A 21457-nucleotide genomic window follows, 5' to 3' on the forward strand; every position below is an offset into this window, starting at 1 on the left:
GATGTTTACATTTCTTGTTATAGGAATAAAAGTGATAAAAAAAAAAGGGACAGTGTAAAAATAAAAAGTAAAATAAATAAGAAAAAATAAAAATGTAAATCTGACCCATCCCTCTGTGCTTGCACGCAGAAGCGAACGCATACATAAGTCAGGCCCACATATAGAAGCATGGTCAAACCACACAGGTGAGGTATTGCCCTGATCGTTAGAGCGAGAACAAGAATTCTAGTTCTAGACCTCCGCTGCAACTCTAAACATTTTTAAAGCGTTTTTCGCCATTCCACGAGCGCGCACAATTTTAAAGCATGACACGTTCGGTATCTATTTACTTGGCGTAACATCATCTTTCACATTATACAAAAACATTGGGGTAATTATTGTTTTTTTTTTTTAATTTTTATTCATTAAAGTGTATTTTTTCCCAAAAAGAATGCGTTTGAAAGACCACTGTGCAAATACTGTGTAACATTAAAACATTGCAATGTTCGCCATTTCATTCTATAGGGTCTCTGCTAAAAATAATATATAATGTTTGGGGTTCTAAGTAATTTCTTTAGCAAACAATACTAATTTAAATTAGTAAACAAAAAGTTCCAGAAAAGGCTTGGTCTTCTTTGTTACCAAGAGGTGGCTGTTCTATCGTGTGATTGCAGTTATTGGCTCTCACAGTGGTCACATGATGTGCTGTCAGTGACTGTACATGGACTGCGCTCTCAGCACACCACCTCAGGCCCACTTTCCTGCCGTCACATTTATTTGCGATTAGCAAGAGGTTAGTAACGCAATGGAAACTTTTGCTGCCACAAAGACACCCAATAATAAAAAAAAATAAATAAAAAAAAGAATCGAAGAGATTGAAAATGAGCATCAATTGCCTAAGAAAAATATTGAAAATATATGTTGTACAATAGAAGGCTTTTATTATAAGAAGGTAGCATGTCAAGTGATTTTATGAAACGAGGGCGTACCTCTCACATCCTTATTATCTTCTCTAGGAGTGGGAATATCCTATATAATAAGTCCCTCCACACCCTGCCCCTTCATTAAAGTATATCTTGGGTCTGAATTTTTTCTTTGGTTTTGAATAAAGTATAGGGAATAGGTAAAACTTTTGTCAGATGAGACTAAAAAATACAGCACTGCCTTCATTAACAACTTTTTAATGGCAATGCATAATGATGACTTGTTTTCAACCCTTTTTGAGCCAAATTAAAGAGAGGGCGAGTCCCTCATTACCATGCATAATGCAGAGCAGTTCTGCAAGGTTTTGGAGAAAACCTTGCCATAACTTTAGAGCCATGTAAGAGGAAAGCGCATTCATGTTCACCTTGTGCACATAATTTTATAGTTTGTCCCCTTTCTCACACATTGAGGGGGTCCCTCCACCATTGTTAACACTCTTTAGTGAAGGCAGCACTGCATTTTTGTCACATTCTTCATTTAGGTGTGGGAACACACAACAGTGCTCAGCTGCAAGCCTTTCATTTATTTCACTACTTATATTTAGTAGCGTGGTGATTACCCACTATTGCCCCTTACACACAGGACATTGAAGGATAGTTTCTCTTCAAACGGTTTCTTGATATCAATAAGGATGCTACTGGTGGCCAGGGCACTGCTCATCCCCAGTATTTTATTTCTCGCATGTGACTCCTGTCAGTGCACATGAGTAGGGCACTTTGGCTATAGTGCTGAACTGTGGAGCTGTCTTGTAAGAAACATTTGATCCTCATGGCCTACGAGGGACAGCTCATCTTCAAACTGGCTCTTGATTTCAAGGATGCTACTGGTGGCAGGCACACTCCTCATCATGAGCATAAAATGTCTAAGGAGCTTACTGTGAAGTCATCTGTTTGCCTCTCTGTCTCTTTTTCTTCTCTACTCCCTTAAATTTAGCGTCAAGGCCCCTCAAGCAACTTGGCTCCCCATCCATCTGCAAATTCCAAAGTCTGCCAAATTCTCACATAAGCCGTTCTAGCGTCTGTGGACAATTGTTGACCTTTGCAGAAGCTTGGACAGCTTGCATTCCAGATACCTAGGTGCAGCAGGTGGTGTCCCAGGGCTGAAGTTTCATTCCCTGCCCTCTCCTCATTTTCATTCTTCCTGTGCATCCACATAGACTAGTAGATCTCCATAGGACTGTCTTGTGTCTTCTAGATCAGGGTGGTATTGCCCTGGGCCCTGTGACAGAACCATTTAAGAGTGTTAATCTGTTCACTGTTTCAAAATCCACAGAGGGCATTTGCCCCATCTTGGACCTCAAGGCACAAAACGTTTACATTCAGTCCCTAAACTTCCAAATGAAATCCATCGGAACAGTTATTGCTGCCCTTCATTAGGAAGACTTTCTGGCTTCTGTGGATATCAAAGAAGCTTACTTACAGTGGGGCAAAAAAGTATTTAGTCAGCCACCAATTGTGCAAGTTCTCCCACTTAAAAAGATGAGAGAGGTCTGTAATTGTCATCATAAGTATACCTCAACTATGAGAGACAAAATGTGGAAACAAATCCAGACAATCACATTGTCTGATTTTTGAAAGAATTTATTTGCAAATTATGGTGGAAAATAAGTATTTGGTCAATATCAAAAGTTCATCTCAATACTTTGTTATATATCCTTTGTTGGCAATGACAGAGGTCAAACGCTGTCTGTAAGTCTTCACAAGGTTGTCACACACTGTTGCTGGTATGTTGGCCCATTCCTCCATGCAGATCTCCTCTAGAGCAGTAATGTTTTGGGGCTGTCGCTGGGCAACACGGACTTTCAACTCCCTCCAAAGGTTTTCTATGAGTTTGAGATCTGGAGACTGGCTAGGCCACTCCAGGACCTTGAAATGCTTCTTATGAAGCCACTCCTTCATTGGGCAGTGTGTTTGGGATCATTGTCATGCTGAGAGACCCAGCCACGTTTTATCTTCAATGCCCTTGCTGATGGGAGGAAGTTTGCACTCAAAATCTCACGATACATGGCCCCATTCATTCTTTCATGTACACGGATCAGTCATCCTGTTCCCTTTGCAGAGAAACAGCCCCAAAGCATGATGTTGCCACCCCCCCATGCTTCATAGTAGGTATGGTGTTCTTTGGTTGCAACTCAGCATTCTCTCTCCTCCAAACACGACAAGTTGTGTTTCTACCAAAAAGTTCTACTTTGGATTCATCTGACCATATGATATTCTCCCAATCCTCTTCTGGATCATCCAAATGCTCTCTAGCAAACCTCAGATGGGCCCGGACATGTACTGGCTTAAGCAGGGGGATGCGTCTGGCACTGCAGGATCTGAGTCCCTGGCGGCGTAGTGCGTTACTGATGGTAGCCTTTGTTACATTGGTCCCAGCTCTCTGCAGGTCATTCACTAGGTCCCCCTGTGTGGTTCTGTAATTTTTGCTCACCGTTCTTGTGATCATTTTGACCCCACGGGGTGAGATCTTGCGTGGAACCCCAGATCGAGGGAGATTATCAGTGGTCTTGTATGTCTTCCATTTTCTAATTATTGCTCCCACAGTTGATTTCTTCACACCAAGCTGCTTGCTTAATGCAGATTCAGTCTTCCCAGCCTGGTGCAGGTCTACAATTTTGTTTCTGGTGTCCTTCGACAGCTCTTTGGTCTTCACCATAGTGGAGTTTGGAGTGTGACTGTTTGAGGTTGTGGACAGATGTCTTTTATACTGATAACAAGTTCAAACAGGTGCCATTAATACAGGTAATGAGTGGAGGACAGAGGAGCCTATTAACCACTTAACAACCGGCCCATAGCCAAATGAAGGCTACAGGGCGGTTGCTTAACTCTGGGAGGGCGTCCAGGGACGTCCTCCCAGAATTCCGCTCTCGCGCGCCCCCTAGGGCGTGCACTCAAGAGCATCCGTGACCGCCGGGTGCAGAGGACCCGGCGCATCACGGATCTTGGTAAATGGCCGCTAATTGCGGCCCTTTACCATGTGATTGCTCTGTCAAATGATGGAGCGATCACATGTAAACAAACCGGCGTCATGTCATGACGCCGGTTCCTCTCCTCCCCTCCTGTGTACCGATCGGTACACTGTGAGCGGAGAGGGGGATGGATAGATGGTAGCAGCGCTGTGGGCTGCATCTGTAGTGCCCACTGTGCGCTGCACAGTGACATCCATCCATCCATGTGCTCAGCCATCCCTCACTACTCTGCAATGCCCTGCAATGCTGTACAATACTCTGCAATGGCCCACAAAACTCTGCAATGCCCCACAATACTCTGCAATACCCCACAATACTCTGCAATACCCCACAATACTCTGCAATACCCCGCAATACTCTGCCATACCATGCAATACCCGGCAATACCCCGAAATAGCCCACAATACTCTGCAATACCCCACAATACTCTGCCATACCCCGCAATACTCTGCCATACCCCGCAATACCCAGCCATACTCGGTGATACTCTGCCATACCCCGCAAAAATCTGCAATACTCTGCCATACCCAGCCATACTCTGCAATACCCCACAATACCCAACCATACTCGGTGATACCCAGCCATACTCTGCCATACCCAGTCATACTCAGCAATACTCTGCAATCCCCAGCCATGCTCAGCCATACCCTGCCATACTCAGCCATACTCGGCTGTACTCGGCCTCTGTATGTGGCCAGGCTGTGGAAGTCTCACACATGTGGTATCGCCGTACTCAGGAGGAGAAGGAGAATCTATTTTGGGGTGTCATTTTTGGTATGTACATGCTATGTGTTAGAAATATTGTATAAATGGACAACTTTGTGTCAAAAAAAAAAGGCGTTTTAACCACTTCCCGCCTGCTGTCATACGACGTCCTTGACTTTGTGCGGGGATATCTGAAAGATGCCTGCAGCTACAGGCATCATTCAGATATCAGCTTTTTCAGCCGGCGATTCCCTACACCATAAGAAGGATTATAGCGGCTGTTACATTGCTTGATCGTTCTTACGGGAGGCGAGAGGGGGCGTCCCCCCCTCCTGCTGCCCTCCGGTGCTTCTACACACTCACCGCTACGATCTAAGCCAGGATCGTTTTTTTTTTTTTATTTCAGGCACAGCCTAGAGGTGAGATGTGGGGTCTTATTGACCCCATATCTCACTGTAAAGAGGACCTGTCATGCCATATTCCTATTACAAGGGATGTTTACATTCCTTGTAATAGGAATAAAAGTGATCAAAAAAATTTTTTTGGGGAAAAAAGTGTCAAACTAAAATAAAGTAAAATGAACAATAAAAAAAAAAAAATTTTTTTAAAGCGCCCCTGTCCGTGTGCTCGCATGCAGAAGCGAACGCATACGTAAGTCCCGCCCACATATGAAAACGGTGTTCAAACCACACATGTGAGGTATTGCTACGATCGGTAGAGCGAGAGCAATAATTTTGGTCCTAGACCTCCTCTGTAACTCAAAATTTGTAACCAGTAAAAAATTTTAAAGCGTCACCTATGGGGATTTTTAAGTAGCGAAGTTTGGCGTGTGCAATTTTGAAAGGTGACATGTTAGGTATCTATTTACTCGGCGTAACTTCATCTTTCATATTATGCAAAAACATTGGGCTAACCTTACTGTTTTGTTTTTTTTTAAAGCACAAAACAGTTTTTTTTCCAAAAAAAACGCTTTCGAAAAATTGCTGCGCAAATATCGTGCAAGATAAAAAGTTGCAACGACCGCTATTGCATTCTCTAGGGTCTTTGCTAAAAAAACATATATAATGTTTTGGGGTTCTATGTAATTTTCTAGCAAATAAATGATGATTTTTACATGTAGGAGAGAAATGTCAGAATTGCCCTGGGTGCTCCAGAACGCCTGAAGGTGCTCTATGCATGTTGGGCCTCTGTATGTGGCCACGCTGTGTAAAAGTCTCACACATGTGGTATACTCGGGAGTAATAGCAGAATGTGTTTTGGGGTGTAATTTGTGGTATGCATATGCTGTGTGTGAGAAATAACCTGCTAATATGACAATTTTGTGAAAAAAAAAAAAAAAAAAAAAACTTGATTTTGCAAAGAATTGTGGGAAAAAATGACAACTTCAAAAAACTCACCATGCATCTTTCTAAATACCTTGGAATGTCTTCTTTCCAAAAAGGGGTCATTTGGGGGGTATTTGTACTTTTCTGGCATGTTAGGGTCTCAAGAAATGAGATAGGCCGTCAGTACTTCAGGTGTGATCAATTTTCAGAGATTGCCACCAAAGCTTTTGGACTCTATAACCTTCACAAAGACCAAATAATATCCAACGATTTGGGTTATTTTTACCAAAGATATGTAGCGGTATAAATTTTAGCCAAAATATATGAAGAAAAATTACTAATTTGCAAAATTTTATAACAGAAACGAAGAAAAATGCTTTTTTCTTTTATATCGCAAAAAATAAGGAATACAGACAGAATATAGATACAGTGTTGCGTGACTGAGTAATTGTCATTCAAAATGTGAGAGCACCAAAAGCTGAAAATTGGTCTGGTTATTAAGAGGGTTTAAGTGCCCAGTGGTTAAAGAAGAAGATGCATGTCTGTAAGAGTCAGAAATCTTGCTTGTTTGTAGGTGACCAAATACTTATTTTCCGCCATAATTTGCAAATAAATTCTTTCAAAAATCAGACAATGTGATTGTCTGGATTTGTTTCCACATTTTGTCTCTCATAGTTGAGGTATACCTATGATGACAATTACAGGCCTCTCTCATCTTTTTAAGTGGGAAAACTTGCACAATTGGTGGCTGACTAAATACTTTTTTGCCCCACTGTACATGTGCTCATTTTCCAGTGGACCATCGCTTACTTCAGTTTGTGGTAGGGCCACTCAACTAGTTTATGCCCCTGCCATTCGGCCTATCCTCTGCACCTCAGGAATTTAGTGATGGCTCTGTTGTGGCGACATCACTATGGGATACTTCCATATGGGATGACCTCCTGTTAAGAGGACAGTCAGCGAGAGTTCTGTCAGACAATATTCACCGACTGTCCAGCCATTTGACTCTCTTTGTCCAAGTTCACTCCAGACATCAGCAATGCAGTATTCTGTGAATGTAGCACAAATGGTTTCTGTCTCTGGACAGGCTAAATAGCTTGACACCAAAGGTGTGGCTCTGGAGTCAGAACTCTATTATTCCCATCTTTTGAATGATTTTCACAAAAGACACCAGCCTGTTAAGGAGACCTGGGCACCTTGTTGATGCAAGGGACTTGGTCATCAGAGGAATCTGGTCTCCTGATCAAAATCTTGGAGCTTTGGGCAGTAGCAGGGAGGAATTAGAGGTTTCATTGCAGCAAGAGTTGCAGAGCCCATCCTGTCCTGGGTAGAACTGCACATTTAAGCTTTGTGAGTTGTGTACATTCCATGTGTAGAAAATTTGCAGATTTTGCCAGTCGGTAGTGTCTGGATCCTGAAGAGTGGTCTCTACACATAAAATGTATTCAAAGACCTGTGTCACAGGTGGGGGTGACTTCCAGATTCATCAACAAACTGGACAAGGTTGTATCCAGCTGCAGGGATCCACTGGAAATGGCAGCAATGGATGTTTTGGTGACTTGGTGAGATCATACACCCTGATCTATGCCTTTCCTTCCCTTAAAACCTTTCGCGCCTGCTCCACAAGATCAAGATGGAGGGCATTCCATTGATTCTCATTACCCTGAATTGGCCCATGGAATGTGGTACTCCAATCTGGTAAGACATTTAGCAGAGGCTTCTTTGGCCAGACCTTCCATATATACTGACCCAAGGGCAGGTTTACCACCTTGCTTCTTGATTGCTGGCTTTAACTGCATCACTGTTTAAGCCCATTTTCTTAGGAACAAGTTTACGATTCTCAAGGCTAGAAAGTCCACTTCCTGCAAAGTTTATTACTGGACGTGGAAAGCTTACTTTGCTTAGTGTAATGTCTAGGGGCTTTCAACCCAGGAATTTCTTCCTGGGATGAATTCTTTTTTTCCTGCAGTTGGATCAGGACTAGCTACTGTCTCTCAGCATCTAAGGTCAAGTCTCTACTCTTTGGTTAAGACCTTGGTGTTGGGTTGGGCTGTTCTCCTATGTGGTTTCCTGTCTGCTACCCTATGCTTCCATGGGATCAGAATTTTGTTCTCTCTGCACTTCAGAAGCCACCATGTTAACCTAGAGACATTTCTTTTTCTTCTCCCATTCACAAGATTGTTTTCCTTGTGGCCATTACCTCTGTGAGGCCAGTATCTGAATCGGTAGCCTTATCGTGCAAACAATGCTTTTTGACCTTGCATAGGAACAAGGCGGTGTTGAGACCCAGGACTTCCTTCTTTAGGCTGGGTTCAGACTATCTTTGCATGCGGATCACAGCAGGGGTCCAGTGCGTCCCCATTCACCGTTTCAGGTCTGATTTCAGCCTGAATTTAGGCTGAATTCGGACCTGAAACTGACCAAAAGACGAACAGGGCTCCTGTGCAAATTCACACAGGTGCCGCAGCGGAGAGGTGTGAACCGGCTCCATATAGAGCCGGTCAAAATCTCCTGCTTTTGCGAATTGGATGCGGGGAACAACTGCTTCCATCAAAAAGACTGATTCCTCTTTACTCATACCAGACGGACACCAGAAGTGTGCCCCGACTTCATGTTTCACTATCACTAGGTGGCTCAGACAGACCATTGTTCAAGCCTATGGTTCAAAGATTGGGTTTCCCCCTTTCTTGGTAAAGCTCACAGCACTAGGTCTGTAAGTGCCTCTTGGGCTTTTCGTCATTATTCAATGGTTTCCCTTATTTTTAAGGCTTCTACCTGATCTTCTGTATACATGTTCTCATAGATCTACCAGTGTACGTTTCTGTCTCACATGGTCATAAGGAATGCTGAGACGCATGATGCGTTCAAAAACAGTCCAACTGAGGGCTGACAACATCGCAAATTAAACGCTCACAAAGCCACCAGGTAAAAACTAGGGATGCATACAGCTCAAAGACCTTGCTTGGAGGACCTTATGATCAAAGCTTGCATCAGCTGTGGCCTGAACATGCACCTGGTAAAACGTAGATAGTTTGGGAACAGCCTTGCAAATCTAGGAAATTTTGTGATGCAGAAAGGCTCAAGAGGGGCTTAATGATTTAGTGGAGTGTACCTTAATATGTAAAAGTGAAACCTTATCTTTAAGCAGATAGGCTTGTATGATAAGCTGCCTAAGCCACATAGAAAAGGTAAAGAGAGAAGCATGCTGACCCCTACAGGGGTCCTGACAAAAAGGCAGTCAGTCATTTTAAAAGGAGATGTGAGACAAACTCAAACAGCCTTACCACATCCAAGCAGTGAATGGAAATCTCCTTGGGATGTACTGTAGCAGGATAGAGGGATAAAAGACACCACCTTTTGGAGAAGGGAGGCCCTAGGTATCAGGAGAACTTTGTCTCTGTAAAGCTCTCTGTCCTCTTTGCAGGACAAAAACCCATCTCACACAGGTGATGATAAGTAGAAAGGCCACCTTGTGAGTGAGAGAAAACAAAGGCATAGCTCTGACAGATTCAAAAGGCAGATTTGTTTTAGGGCCAACCATACCAGGTTGAGGCTCCACAGAGTCACAGGTGGACTATCAGGCAGAACGATTTTAGGCACCACATGTATTAAGGCGTTTACCTAAGAATGAGAGGTAGGCGGTCTGTGAAAAATAGGATTTTTTCGTCGTACTTACCTGTAAAATCCTTTTGTTTGAGTACATCATGGGACACAGAATCAGGCTAATATTTATTACCTGCTGGGTTCTACTCCATCTCCCACACAGGAAGCACTTCAGTTTTGTAGCAATCACTGAATCCTCAAAAAAGAGGGGAGGGGTCTCTGTGTCCCATGATGTACTCAAAGAAAAGGATTTTACAAGTAAGTATGACGGAAAAAATCTTATTTTCTTTTTAATATATCATGGGACACAGAGTCAGGCTAATATTCATTACCTGCTGAGACATCCCAGAGCAATAACCTTGAGGGGAGGGAGACACTCGGCCAAACAATAGCCATCAGAACTTATACGTCAGCCCGCAGTACACTGCGGCCGAAAGCCGAATCCTCGGCTGCTCGAACATCCACTTGATAAAATTTTGTGAACGTATGCACTGAAGAGCAGGTGGCAGCCTTACAAATCTGAGACACAAATACCTGATGGCGAAAAGCCCAGGAGGTTCCTACACCCCTGGTAGAATGAGCTCTCACCCTAAAGGGAGGAGCTTTGTTTCAGACCGTAGGCCTGAATGATCAATTGATGGACCCAATTAGCAATGGAAGCTGCCTGCCTCTTCTTGGGTCCTTTTGGTAAAACAAAAAAAAAGTCTGATCCTTGGATCTCCGCAGATCTAGACAAATAAACCTTGACTGCCCAGACAACGTCCAAAGAATGCAGTCATCTCTCTTCCACCGAACGAGGCTGAGAGAAAAAATGGTTGCTTCTGTAACACAGATGGCACCGAATTCAAGTCCCAAAGACACATAGGTGACCTAATGGGGGGAAGCAAGCGAGTTGCCCCCTGTATAAAGGTTCGGATCAGTGAATGGGAGGCTAAAGGCCTTTGGAAGAATACTGATAGGGCCGAAACTTGACCTCTGATTGTACTTTTAGCCAATTTGATTTCCACAGCTGACTGTAGAAAAGAGAGAATTCTCCCAATCACGTATTTCTGAGGATGCCATTTTCTGGCTTCACACCAAGCAATACAAGTCTTCGAGACTTTATGATAAAACTTCCTAGTGACCACTTTTCTAGCATTCACTAGGGTAGCCACTACTGGTCCCGAGATGCCACAGTCCTTTAACACCCTGGCCTCAATAGCCATGCCGTCAAATTTAGAGACTGTAAATTGGGGTGGGATAAAGGACCTTGAGACAGTAGATTGGGACGATGTGGAAGCATCCATGGCCCGTCTATTGTCAGTCTCACAATCTCCGGGAACCAGGGTCTTCTGGGCCAGTTTGGTGCCACCAGAATGACTGGAACCTCCCTCTCTCCGAATCCTGCGCAACAAATGTGGAAGGAGAGGGATCGAAGGGAAAGCATAAACCAGGGAGCATTAGCTCCATGGAACTATCAGAGCATCTGCTCCAATTGCCAGAGGATCTCTTGTTCGGGACACAAACTGCTGTAGTTTGCTGTTGAACCTCGATGCCACTGGGTCGACCTCTGGCCATCCCCAATGTTGGCAAATTTCCTGGAACACCTCTGGGTGTAAGAACCATTCCCCTTGGCAGATCTGCTGGTGGCTGAGATAATCTGCCTTCCAGTTCTCTACTCCTGGGATATGGGCTGCCAATATAATTGGCACATGTTTCTCCACCCAGGCTAGTATGTGGTTCACCTCCTTCAGAGCTGAACAACTCCTGGTACCGTCTTGGTGGTTTATATAGACCACTGCAGTGGCATTGTCCGCCTGAACCCTGATAGGGCAGTCCTGAAGCTCCACCATCCAGGACCGTAGGGCCAGACGTACTGCCCATAATTCCAGGACGTTGATGGTCAGGATCTGTTCTGTCCCTGGCCATTTCCCCTGAGCTGTGAGCCCTTCTAGGGTTGCTCCCCAGCCTAAAAGACTGGCATCTGTAGTCAGTACTCTCCAAGTTACCAGGAGAAAGGATTTTCCCTTTCGCAGGTTCTGATCCTGCAACCACCAGTTTAGGCTTAAGCGTGCCTTAGGAGATAAGCAAATTGGATAATCCAGGGCTTTTCCGCTTCTGTTCCAAGCCAACAAGATGTCTTGTTGTAAAGGCCTGGAATGAAACTGGGCACAGGGCACTGCCTCGAAGGAGGGTACCATCCTCTCTAGAAAACTCATACAGAGCCGAATGGAGGGTTGTCTGGTGCCCCTTATCTGACGCACCTGAACCTTCAAGGCACAGATCCTTACAGGTGGCAAGAATACTCTTGCTTGGGCCGTGTCTAGGATCAGACCTGAATACTTTAGATTTTAAGCTGGTTTCAAGGCTGACTTTTCGGTATTTATGATCCAGCCTAAGCCTTTCAAATTTTGCACTGTGTATATTATGCTCTGTTCTAGAGCCTGTAATGAGTGATCTCTGAACAGGAGGTCGTCCAGATATCCGAGCACTAGGATCCCTTGGGCCATTAAAAGACCCAGTACTGGACCTTTGTGAACACCCGGGGAGCTGTAGCAAGCCCGACGTATAGAGCCACAAACAGAAAATGACGTTCCACTACTGCAAAACGTAGGAACCTCTGATGAGGCTGAAAGATAGGTACGTGTAAATACCCGTCTCTTATATCTGTTGTGGCTAGAAAGTCTCCCCTCTGGAGTGAGGTTACTACTGAGTGGAAAGACTCCATCAGAAAGGCCTGTAGGGATTTTAGGTCCAAAATGGGCCTTGTGTCCCCATTTGGTTTCTGAACTGTAAACAGGTTTGAGTAAAACCATGTGCCCCTTTCTAAAACAGGAACCGCTACAATCACTCCTTGATGGTCTAGATGGTGTAGTGCCTGAAGCAATACGTTTATTTTTGGAGGATCCAAAGGAACGCTGGATCTTAAAAACCTTTAAGGGGGAACCCCCCCCGCAACTCCAGTTTGTAACCGCAAGATATAATTGAGGTGACCCTCTTGTCCTGAATTGTTGTTCTCCAAATGTCCGCAAAGTGCAGCAGCTCCCCCCCCCCCCGATGGAGTGGGGCGTCCCCTCAAAAGGAGGGCTTGGTGCTGGGTTTAGAAGAATTTTGGACCCAGGGCTTTTTCTGACCCTGGCCCTAGCGCCCTGCTGGCGGCGGAACCACCTTGACTATGAGACATTTGAGGAAGCAGCCCCTGAGGTTTTAAACAAGGGACGTCTGGAAATCTTTTGGACATATTTGTCCAAATGATCACCAAATAAACGTTCCCCATGAAAAGGGAAACCTGCCAATAACTTTTTACAAGGAAGCTCGGCTGACCAGTTCTTAAGTCATTAAGTCTGTGCATATGTAAAGACAGGAGAGCCAAACAAGAAACCTGCTGTATTGAATCCTTTAAGGCGTCAACAGCAAAACACAGCGCTCGATGAATATCTGTCTTACTTTCAGGCAGATCATCCTCCTGGTTAGGCCTATCAGGCTGCTTGACCTGATCCTTTACGGACTGGCAAATAACAATTGCTCCAACAGCTGGCTGAATAGCTGAACTGGCCAAAGAAAAGGAAGCCTTTAATAATAACTCAAATTTCTTGTCAACAGGGTCTTTCAAGCCCTGTGCGTTACCTACCGGACAAGTAAAGTTCTTGTTTAAGGAAGAGACTGCTGCATCTATGGCTGGCATGCTCCATTTTCTAACGAACTTTTCATCCATGGGATATAAAAGGGAAAACCTTTTGGGAGGAACAAAAATCCTGTTAGGATGTTCCCAATCACAATACACCACCTGTTCCAACAGGGGGTGTAGGGGGAAAGCCTGTGCGGCCTGAAGAGGTCTCAGCGATCCCAAAGAGGACCAAGGGGGCTCAGCCATCTCTGCAAGAGGCAACTTAAAGGCAGAACAAACCATTTCAGTCAGAGTCAGGATTAAAAGCCTCTGCGACTGAGAGGCAGACGTCAACTGGAAAACTTTGCTCGGAAGCAGACTAATTCCCCAGGCACTCCACAGAATCTGAGCTTTTAGCTCTTCTCCATCCTCCACCCATTCCTGCTCCAGGGAGGGGGATCTGTCAAGCTTCTTGCCACCCTGCGGGATAGAGGCAATCATGCCAGCAATCCTGTGCTCTAACCCGGCTAGGGCCGAGGACAGTTCATCCTTGGTGATAAAGGTGAAGCAGCAGCGTTGACTGTAGGCACAATACCAGATAGGCGCAGCGGCTCAGATTGCCCGAAAGCCTCTGGTCACGGGATACAACACTAGGGATACGACTAGGTTCATCAGGAACTACTGACGACATAGGTGTGCCCTTCCCTGTAGTGTTAGTCACTAGCCACAAAAAGAGAGTACTTGGGTGTAGTATTGAAACACCTCAGAAGGGAGACCCTTTAATAGGGCTCACCAAGCCCCTATGTAACAATCCTGCTAAGCACCTTTAGCCTGCCAAGCAACACTTGGTGAATTACGTGACCCGGATAAGGAAAAATGAACCGCTGCAAGTGTCTGTTCAGAGCCTGCTCTGTGTCCCACAGCTGCCTTCTGGAAGCACGGCATGCTTGGCCTACACAGCTTAAATAAGCTGGGTGTGCGCCGGAACGTTCTGTGCGTGCATGCGCACGTGCGTGGTCCCAGCGAATGGGCGTGGCTGTATTCGCATACAACGCAAATCTTCATGCGCCAAGATAAAGGCTACTGTGTATGTGAGGCGAAGCCGCGTGCGCCATGGCCACCAAACCAACTAAGTCCAGTGGCACTTTAGCAAATGCACGTGTGCCATGGCCACCAAACAACTGCTGGGCACAGCGGCGCTTTTGCAAACGCACATGCGCCATAGTGAACCAAGGCGAAATGACGCACTGTTGTGTGCCATCATACAGGTAAAAAGCAGCCAGATACAAGCAATTATAATGTACACTTTGCAAACACCCACAGCTAGCCCAAAACTCCCTCGTATGGTCACCGCACACAGGTATCCAGCTTTTAGCTAGCTTGACTGATTGTTACAATCACTGGGACACCCCACAATAATAAGTAAAGGGGTTTCACTTACCAGTCCATTCGCAGGGCCACTTAGAAACTAAGAGCCCAATCTTCACCCTTCACGGCGGATTCCTGTCACTTGAGGACCTTCAAAGGACTGGGTACCCTTTTCATGTTTAGGGTCCACTCCCTTGGACCTGTACAGCACCTTGCAGGAGTGCCTTAGCGCTGTAGTGTCCAGGATTCCACTTTGCAGGGTCCCTCGCCTGGAGGTCGCATTACAGGCAGAACCTTGCAGGATCTTGAGTCTTCTTTGTGAGGCGTGGGTACCATTTATCTAAGCATATAAAGCCTGTGTCAAATGGATCCGATCGGTCAATCCATTGATTCATTTAAGAACCATTTGTGGGACTAGAGACCTGGAGCTCAGAGAGCTCAAACAGTGCCATCCACCTTGCAGACACTGGTAAAAAAAACTGATGTACTTCCTGTGTGGGAGGGGTTATATAGGGGATCACTTCCCGTCTAAAGACCTTTGGTCTACCAGTGTCCATTCACCTGGAGATGGAGTATACCCAGCAGGTAATGAGTATTAGCCTGACTCTGTGTCCCATGATGTATGAAAAAGAAAAGAATTGCTAGAGCCAAGATCTGACTTTTGAAAGTACTTAGGTCCAACTGTTGATCCAGACCAGACTGGAGAATGTGTCCCATGGAATTTTTCTGGGATGGAATTTCTGTGACTCAAATCACATGAAGTACGCTTTCCAAGTGCGATGGTGGAGCTTGCATTAGGTTTATTTCCTAACATTTTAGAGAGCAGGAATACCAGATTTGGATGAACCCTGAACTCTTAGGACCTTGGTTGCAACATTTATGCCATTAAAGCCAGTGACCGTGAAGCAGGGAGGTAAACCGGAACTTGGGATAGGAGATCTGAACAGTCTGTGAGAGCCCATGGAGAGTCTGTCAGGAGTTGCTTTCTCTGAGGAGAAAAGCAGGCCATTCTCTTAGGATAGTAGCAAGAAACTAAAGCATGATGGAATTGGCAGGGGCTATACTGGCTGGCTGACAAATTTTGTTGTTACTAGCGTTCAATTCTCCTGTAGGTGGCAGTATGTCTCAGAATTCCTTCTTAAAGTGGAGTTCCACCCAAAAGGGGAAGCTCCACTTTGCCTCCTCCCCCGCTTTGCTGGCACATTTGGCACCTTTTGGGGAGGGGGGGGTGGGGGGGAAAGCAGTACCTGGTTTTGACAGGTACCCACTCCCACTTTTGTCTGACTTAGCCACAGCAAAGTCACCTGTAAGTTCAGCCTCCTTCCCCCCGCCACCAGGCCATTCACAAAGCGCAGCGCACTTCGTGCATGCACAGTGGGGAACCAGCTGTAAAGCCGCGAGGCTTCACTGCCTGTTTTCCTTACAAGAAATTACAGAGGCAGCACCCGAGAGCCGATTGAAAGATCATCTGGGTGAAGACGCCGATGGATTCGTGGACAGGTAAGTGTCCTAATATTAAAAGTCAGCAGCTACAGTATTTGTAGCTGCTGACTTTGATTTTTTTCTGACGGAGCCTGAGGCTCTTCTTTAACCACTGATCTAGCAGTGGCATTTATTCCAAACAATGGGCTTTCATGTGGATATGATATGGGCAACCGTAAAACCACCCGATTGCCGACTTCCACAGCTTGCCAATCACAACCTGTGCTTCATTAGCTTCAGTGAAGGGTAGAGTTTACATCATGGGTCAAATAGACCCCTGATGTTGCAGTAAAAGGAAATTGATATTACAGTATGCCATCACATAGGGGACTGTTGTTGTTGACCCCTATGTGATCACCATAAAGTTAATTGTAAAAATAAAGTAACAAATTATTATTTGCCATAACCATGGCAATTTTCAGAAATGAGCTAAATGCTGATTGCTTTGGCAAAAAAAAAAAAAAAGTGTAATAGCTTAGTGAGCTGAGCATATTCAACAAAAAGAGCAATGAAAGAAAAAAAATTTAAAACGTATGTTTTCCTTTTCTCTCCACAGGCTAAAGAGCTGTACCACACACTGGCCCTGATCATAGAGAACAATGACGCTTCTGGATCGTAGAAAGAAAAGCCTTCCGAGATCATGTATAAATAAACCTTATTCAATATTTCATTTAATGTGATCAAAAATGAATGTCTGCCTGTACCATTAGATTATGTCCATCAAATTATAACTGGGAATGTCCAAGCTGCCCTGTGTTTACAGTGGCTTGCTGTGCTAGGATCAGTTGGTTAACCAATCTTTGAAAATCATCTTTGCTTTTATTTGAATGCAGGTCTAGCCATTTTAATACCTGATAGAAATACTGTGACTGTCAATGTAAATAGTGAAATGCCTGTTATCTGCTATTTCTTATCTAAATCCAAAAACCAAAAAAGAATATATTGTAGCCTACCAGTCCTTAGATGTGGCTGCATTTGTTTTCTTTTTTCAGTGTAAGTATTTTTTCTACAATTACACAAAAATGATTTTTTTTTTTTGCCAGAATTCTATTGTTCTTGTAACTTCCTGTGTGCTGAGCAAATATAGCAAACAATAATATATCAGTTTTTCTTGCTAACTCCTCTGAACTGCAAAAGAATGACTCCCTATGTAATGGAGAGGAGAAAAGGTTTGTAGCTCAAAATCAGAAGAACAGCCTAGGGTGACACCAATGCTCCTCTGTGGATACTGTACAGTAAATTAACATGGTCACCCTGGGACAGGAAGTGTGCTACTGGTAACATCAGAAGGTGAAAATAGGGAAAATGCCTGGAAAAACAAATAAAATAAAAATAACACAGAAACCACATCTAAGGACTAGTAAGGTGCAATATATTTTAAATTTTTGCTTTGTATACTTGTTAAAATAAAGTAATTTATTGGGAAACATATTGTTTAATCAGAAAACCGATACAATCGAAACTAAATTATTGATGGTTATAGTGCCTTTACTGTAGTAATATTCTTTAATTAAAGAGAAGTCACTCACATCAGCCCTGCTTATTTGTAAAATGTTCTATATCTATATATGGCTAATTGTTGCTTGAGGCTGGGTTCACACAATTCGCATGACAGCAGAGTGTGACCGGCTCTCTATGGAGCCGGTTCACAAATCTCCAGGGCAACTGTGGAGCGCACTGCACAGGGCTCTTTGGCTCCATTTCAGGTCCGCTTCGTGAAGAGGTCTTATGACGAAACGTGAAGGGCGGGGCAAAGACACTGACATCAACACGCTCTCCAGGATTGCACTCGCGGCTCGCATACAAACTTCAGTGGCTGTAGGCGATTTGGAATACACAAATGCTTGTAATCCCTAGCGTTGAGTCTGACACTTTTAAGATGTGAGTGCAATCTATTCCTAATGTTTTAAATAAACTTTTTAATAAGCGTCATCACACTATTGGAGCCTCTTTACTCCTATCCTTATGCATGTGGGGACCGTGGCATGAATTTTGGAGACGACTTTGTGCATTGATAACAGCACCTTGAATCTAAGCATTGATTGCAAAAAGGCACAGCTGCTGGTTTATAATCTTACCAGCCATTTGATCTGGTGAGTCAGTTTGGTACGACTGGTGGAGGATCACACTAGGTGTTATTATCACATTGGATAGGCATACAAGATATCACTAAATGACACCATCATACACATCGATAAATGAGGCCCCTCATCTTTTTATGTTATTCAAAAGCACCTGGCTGGAAACTTAACCCCTTACCCCCCACCCTGGCATGCCTTTAAAAGGTTTTTAAGGCCGGAGGGAGGGGCTTCGGTGGTGCAGGAAGGATCGGCAATCATGTGACCACTGTGATTGGCTGTGTGTTTTTAACAGCTCAGTTTCTGTGCCAGGAATGCTCAGCAAGCACGCTTCCAGCATGGAAACATTGGCTGGACAGAGCCACATATGTGCAACAGGTGGGCTGAACTACTTTTTAGGCCTAAAGACAGAGGAACAATACATGCGTTAAAAAAATGTGAAAGCGGAGTTCCACCCATTTAAAAGTCAGCCGCTACAAAAAGTGTAGCGGCTGACTTTTAATAAACACGCACTCGCCTGTCTCACGGTCCAGCGATGTGGCTGCCCTAAGCCTCGGTTCGCTCCTCCTTCTCTCTGCCATTGCAAGTGTGGGTACCCGGCCAGCCAGGCAAGCTGTGCTGCACGTTCTGAATGGCCGGGCAATCTTCTGGGACCTGTGACATGTCCCAGAAGATTGCAGGGAGGGAGGGGTGAACTTCATTCTGGCTCCAGGAGAGGAAGTGGGAGCTGGGTACCTGTGAAAACTAGGTACCTATCTCCCCCCCCCCCAAAAAAAAAACATGCCAAATATGGCATGTCAGGGGGTCACGAGTACTTAAAGTTGAAGTTCCATTTTTGGGTGGAACACCGCCTTAAGTAAGAATGCATGATAAGAAAGGAATCCTCTGCATGAGTTTAGTGAAGGCCATCCTATTCCCCCATTTCATGTAACCCTGGCTAGTTGGTTGTGAACCCTTACTGCATGCATCAGGGAAGTAGAAGGTGGGTGAAAACAAGCAGACAGATCTTTTAACTGGCCAAACTTTTGATGATGGTTATTAAATGAATGGGATGGGACTGCCACCATTGAAGTAGGGGAGTGTGCTCTTAAATTTCCACCAACAAAAGGATCAAGAGTGTACATTCCTCCGGCCTTGCTACTGACCATCTATAGAGCCAAGTATTCTGATTCTGCACGATTACACAGAAATCTGATACTACACCCAGAACCCTGGATTCACTATATCTGGTCTCCCACAGTACACAGGACATGGAAATGCAATTATTTTAGTAAATTTTAACTGCTAAATACCTTTTCTCATCATCAGTATATAGCAGTCTTGTGACTTCTATCAGTGTCTGGTTAAAGCTTGTAGGAGGAGTTTTCATTCTCCTCTGACTTTCCTATGAGGCTGCATACCCCCCCCCCCCCCCCCCCCCTCTGTCTGGACAGTGCTGACTGGTCCTGTGCTAATCACATGCACAAAAAAACTCTAGCAATACACACCAAACTGAGCATGTGCAGAGTGACTCCTAGAGCTCTGTGCTATCAGCAGATGGTTTGGGGACTGTGGAAGAAGAGTGAGTATAAAAAGCACGCTTTACATGCATATACAGACTGATTTTACTGTTGTGGGTTTGGTAACACTAACATTTTGACTTGAGCAAAGTTGCTGTACTTATTGAATGTCATTAATGCCTCACTGAATGTTTTCTCTTGTTGCCTCGAGCTTCACTGCCATTTTACATACTTTTTTACACTGAGAGTTGAACAGAAATGCCTGTCAGTGTGTGACATCAGGAAAACATTACATCTGTGTTCCCCCCCGTAGCTACATCATACTCATTGGAAGCACAGGTAACGGATTCAAAAAAAAGGAAAAATGTAAGAACATTACAGGAACAGAACTTTTATTTTATTTTATTTTTAGACTTGTTCATCTATGACAAACTGGACAGAAAGCCCACATATCTTGGAGCATTTACCAAAAACCAGGACTAGAGAATTTTTTTTCTTATGATATGCTGAAGAAGAAAGGTGGCCATAAAGCATTTTTTTTCACTTGACTTAAGGGCTCCTTTAAGCAACTCCATTTAACACAAAAAAGAAAAAAAAAAAAAGAAAATTAAGAAACCTGTAAAAAAAAAAAGTACTGCATACTATTGCAGCTGACCCCCCCCATCTTTGCCTATGTATTCCTAGGGCGGATTCTTCTATTTTAAGAACATACAATGTTCCAATTTTGGCTACCTCCTGCCCGATAAGACGCTTGCAGAAAATTGTGGCTGAACACCAGCCTGCATCCAATCAAAAGCAGCCACTGTTCAGGTATTTTTACAGCTGGTGGGGTCGGCCGTCATAATACAATAGCTGCAATGAGAGATTCCTCCATCCGTGCTTTGTAGTATGGATGGAGGAAGGAGGAATGTTTGATATTTTTTCCATTCAGCCTTTATGTGTATGGCCCACTAAACAATGCCGGTTGTGTCAGATGCCTAGCCTCCCGCTGCATGTTTGGGTTCCACTGTCCATGTCACTACCATGTCCTTGCAGAGGTCCAGGGACACACTAGTGACATATTGGGCTGATGGGTGGAACCACAAGGTACAGCAGGCATCTGACACACCCTGAAATTTGTTGGCTGCTGAAGAGAACAGTGGTGGTTATACCGGTAGCTCTGCAAAAGAGCGAAGACTGGGGACACCAGAGGTGCGGCTGGTTAGTATTCCTATGAGTAAGGCCATTTGTGGCTAAAACATGTCAGCACTGTTACATCTGTTACTTTTAACCCGGGTGTTTCATAAAGAAGATATACAAGGCCAAGGATGAGTGCCTGTATTTACTTTATCAGTATTCCTAATTGTTTACAGGCTGATTTTATTCTTAGCAGTCATTTTTAATTTGTTTTTCAATATGATTTTTTTCTGAAGTTATGTTAGCATTCAGGTGCAAAGGAGCTATTTTTATAGCAGAACTCTAGGCAGATACAGCGGGTGAAATACGTTTTGAACATGTCACCATTTTTCCAGGTAAATATATTTCTAAAGGTGCGTTGACATGAAATTTTCACCACATGTTGGTAACAACCCATGCAATCCATACATACAAAGACACCAAAACAAATAAGTTCAGAAATTAAGTTCTGTGTAATAAAATGGAATAACACAGGAAAACGTATTGAACACACGAAGAAAGGGAGGTGCAAAAAGGCATGGAAAGCCAAGACACCAGCTGAAATCTGTCAGTAATTAGAAAGCAATCCTGCCTCTTGTCAGTGCAAACTAAATTCAGCTGGTTCAGTCTCAACTGATGGCCTATAAAAGGTGTCTCATGGGGGTGTGGTTTGCCTTGGAAGAAGATGGCTGCTTAACCCTCGAGCTCCAGCCGACAGCGACCAC

At 44.3% G+C, this 21457-nt stretch overlaps 1 protein-coding gene across 1 annotated transcript in view; it reads left to right on the plus strand.

The window, feature by feature from the left end:
* The window catches only part of MYO15B (myosin XVB), a 233436-nt gene extending 215506 nt beyond the window's left edge, over positions 1-17930 (plus strand). Inside the window, exon 43 of the mRNA XM_073608123.1 lies at positions 16557-17930. Coding sequence (XP_073464224.1) covers positions 16557-16619 — 63 coding nt within the window. The 3' untranslated portion in view covers positions 16620-17930. The remainder of the gene's footprint in view (positions 1-16556) is intronic.
* Positions 17931-21457: the final 3527 nt, after the last annotated feature.

Source organism: Aquarana catesbeiana, linkage group LG12 (assembly GCF_042186555.1).
Source record: "Aquarana catesbeiana isolate 2022-GZ linkage group LG12, ASM4218655v1, whole genome shotgun sequence".
Lineage (NCBI taxonomy): Eukaryota > Metazoa > Chordata > Amphibia > Anura > Ranidae > Aquarana > Aquarana catesbeiana.